Source organism: Pyrus communis, chromosome 2, assembly GCF_963583255.1.
Source record: "Pyrus communis chromosome 2, drPyrComm1.1, whole genome shotgun sequence".
In the NCBI taxonomy this organism is placed as follows: domain Eukaryota; kingdom Viridiplantae; phylum Streptophyta; class Magnoliopsida; order Rosales; family Rosaceae; genus Pyrus; species Pyrus communis.
Window position 1 is genome coordinate 5,130,375 of NC_084804.1, and position 3,156 is coordinate 5,133,530.

At 45.0% G+C, this 3,156-nt stretch overlaps 1 protein-coding gene across 1 annotated transcript; it reads left to right on the plus strand.

Moving 5' to 3' along the window:
- The first annotated feature begins 928 nt into the window (after window positions 1-928).
- LOC137725573 (F-box protein At5g46170-like) lies at window positions 929-3,156 on the plus strand. The gene is made up of 2 exons (XM_068464302.1): window positions 929-2,306; window positions 2,757-3,156. Exon 1 carries the CDS (start codon window positions 1,075-1,077, stop codon window positions 2,284-2,286), a length of 1,212 nt encoding a protein of 403 aa, XP_068320403.1. The 5' UTR covers window positions 929-1,074; the 3' UTR covers window positions 2,287-2,306; window positions 2,757-3,156.

Here is a 3,156-nt window from a genome sequence, read left to right on the forward strand (position 1 = left end):
GCCACCGTTGGACAGTGAAATTGAGACCGAAAAATTAATTGTCACAGCATGAAAAAGTTGGCCAGTCGACAAATATGGTATAATTGAATGGCAATTATATAAAGATAATACTAGGGAGATCAAATTTATATAATAAATGATGAATTTGATTTCTCATTTTATCGAACCGAGATGAGTCAAACCTCATACTTCTTGCAAATGAATTTCTCAAAACCGTACTAGTTTGTAATAAACAACATATAGTTTTAAAAACATAAACAAAAATAAAAAAATAATTAACAAACAAACAAAAAACTAATTTTATTGCTTTTTTTTTTTTAAAAAAAAATTAATGTCTTTTGTCATTTAATACCATGTCTAGTAAATCAAAATCGAAACTTCATATTTAATCATGTCTATAAAAAATTTGATGTCTAATACTCATGTCTATAAAAAATTTAATCATGTTAAATGTATTTAAAGGGATTAATTGAAAGTATAAAAAAGCTTAAATATAATTTACCCAACAAGAAAAGGAATCAAAGTTAAGGATGAAAAAGGGGGGGTAAAGCCAGCAAAAGTAGAGAAGCTAAAACCAAGAATAAATTTTACAAGAAAACAAACAGAGCAACGGTAAATAGATTAAATTTGTAAATTATCTTTTATAAATCATACGATGGACATTTGATAATTAAACTCTTCCTATGAATTATTAAAAAAAAGTTGAATTAATATCGATCTACAAAATATGATCTAAAAATTTTGTCCGACCGCATTTTACAAACATAATATATTGCATGTCTCTCTCTGTCAATCCTCTAATTTATATCATTTCTCTCGCTCTCTCTCTTTCCTCCGGGCATCATAATATGACAGAACAAGAAGCCTAACCCAGCAGCGTGGATATTTCTCCTCCTCCCACCATTTCTTCCCCCATCCACCTCTTTCTTTCTCTCTCTCTCTCTCAAATCCCTCTCTGCAACCTGCAATCTGCCATGCCGTTTCCCTCCTCAGATCTACCCACCTCCACCCCAATCTGATCTCTTTCTCCTTCTCTCTCCGTCCCAATCCCACCCGTAATCCCCAACCGAAACGATGTCGTCTCTGCGCTCAGATCTGACCTTCTCCTCCAGAGTCTACCCGGAACCCTACTCCTCCATCGACGACGACGACCTCTTCGATCGCCTCCCGGACTCCCTTCTCCTCCTCGTCTTCAACAAGATCGGCGACGTCAAGGCCCTCGGCCGCTGCTGCGTCGTTTCCCGCCGCTTCCACTCCCTCGTCCCCCAGGTCGAAAACGTTGTCGTCCGCGTCGACTGCGTCATCTCCGACGATGATTCCTCCCCCTCCGCCTCCTCGTCTTCCTCCTCCGACAAGTCCCGGACCCCCTTCTCTGCCCTCTTCCGCCTCGTCCTCAGCGGCATTGTCAAGCCTCTGCAGGCGCTCGGCCAGTTCCTGGGACCCAACCGGCGATCCCCGAATGGGTCCCACTCCGTTCTCTCCGTCGATGACCCAGATTCCTCCGCCGCCGACAGCAACAGCCTCGACCAATCCGGCGTCACCCACCACTCCCCGACCCAAGTCTTGAAGAACTTCAACGAGATTCGATTCCTCCGGATCGAGCTTCCCAGCGGCGAGCTAGGCATCGACGACGGCGTTTTGCTCAAGTGGAGGGCCGATTTCGGCTCCACCTTAGACAACTGCGTCATCCTCGGCGCCTCCTCCGTCATTCACCCGGGACCCACCAAAACATCGCTCTATCCGGACACTTGGTCCGATGGGTTGTGCGCCACCAACAACGCAGCCGTGGCGGAAGATAACGGAAGCATACCCGACTCGTTTTACACCAACGGCGGCCTGAAGCTGAGGGTTGTCTGGACGATCAGCTCGTTGATCGCCGCCTCCGCCCGGCACTACCTGCTTCAGCCCATCATTTCCGAGCACAATACGCTAGACAGCTTGGTTCTGACGGATGCCGACGGGCAGGGGGTGTTGCACATGAACAGGGACCAGCTCGAGGAGCTGCGGGTGAAGCCATTGTCGGCCTCCTTGGCCTCGAAGAGGACGCTCGTGCCGGCCCTGAACATGCGGCTCTGGTATGCTCCCCAGCTGGAATTGCCTGATGGGGTTGTGCTAAAGGGTGCGACTTTGGTTGCTATAAGGCCCAGCGAGCAATCTCTGACCGCCAAGAAGGAGGTTTCCTCTGATATGTCCTGGGTTTCGACCGCCTTCGAAGAGCCGTACGGGACGGCGGCCAAGATGCTGGTCAAGAGGCGCACTTACTCTCTTGAGATGAACTCCTTCTGAATCGATTTCGAGTGTCTCAGGTACATTTGCTGTTAATGCATTCGTGTACCTATGATTCGGATTGAATTGGATGGTTGCTTGGGTTTTAATGACTTTCGGCTGCAATTCAATGACTAATTGACTTTAAACGTTGGGAAATATTTCTTGTACATTAGAACCAGAAGTCATTCATTTCGTTTTTGTTCTTACTGGCAATCCAAAGTTCCAAAATTTAATGGCATTACAGGTAATTAAGGTGATCTGCGTGTTCCTCAGAATCCAAAGTTCCAAAATTGTATTGGATTGCCAAGAATATGATCTATAAAGTAGCTTAAAAGTATGTCATTTGATAAATAAGCGAACGAGAGTTTGGATGAACAATCAAATGCATAATGTTAGGTAGCGATATGGTACTAGTATGTTTTGGGATTTCTGATTCCGCTTTTGGTTGTGATTTGGTACTGATCTAGTTCAACTTGGGATTTTATCAGGGAAAACAGTGTCCTTCGGGGGAAAATGGGGGAGCAGCATTAAGTTGAAAGTGGAGAAGGGGAGAACAATTTTGCCTCATCGGAATACTAAGTTAACCGCGGTGCCTCTCAATTGTGCAACGAATCTGGATTGGAACGACGCAGAAAGAAGAGATACTCCGTTGGAACACGCACTGCAGATCCTCCACTCTTGTATGCTTGAGCCGAGAGTTGAAAATGCTTCATCTGCTGGAGGCTTTGCAAGAGTGAGTGCTCACATGCAACTGAGATTGATGTTCTAAAGATTTTGGGACTGCAGTGATCAACTTTTACCTTTCTTTCTTCCAAATGTATGTGAATATTGTAGGTATCATGACACTCTCTCTGGTTATGTGATGTATGTCAAAAGTTCATTTCCGCA

What these genes read in the sequence shown, in the direction of transcription:
- LOC137725573 (XM_068464302.1), top strand. Translation starts at nt 1,075, where the DNA reads ATGTCGTCTCTGCGCTCAGATCTGACCTTCTCCTCCAGAGTCTACCCG.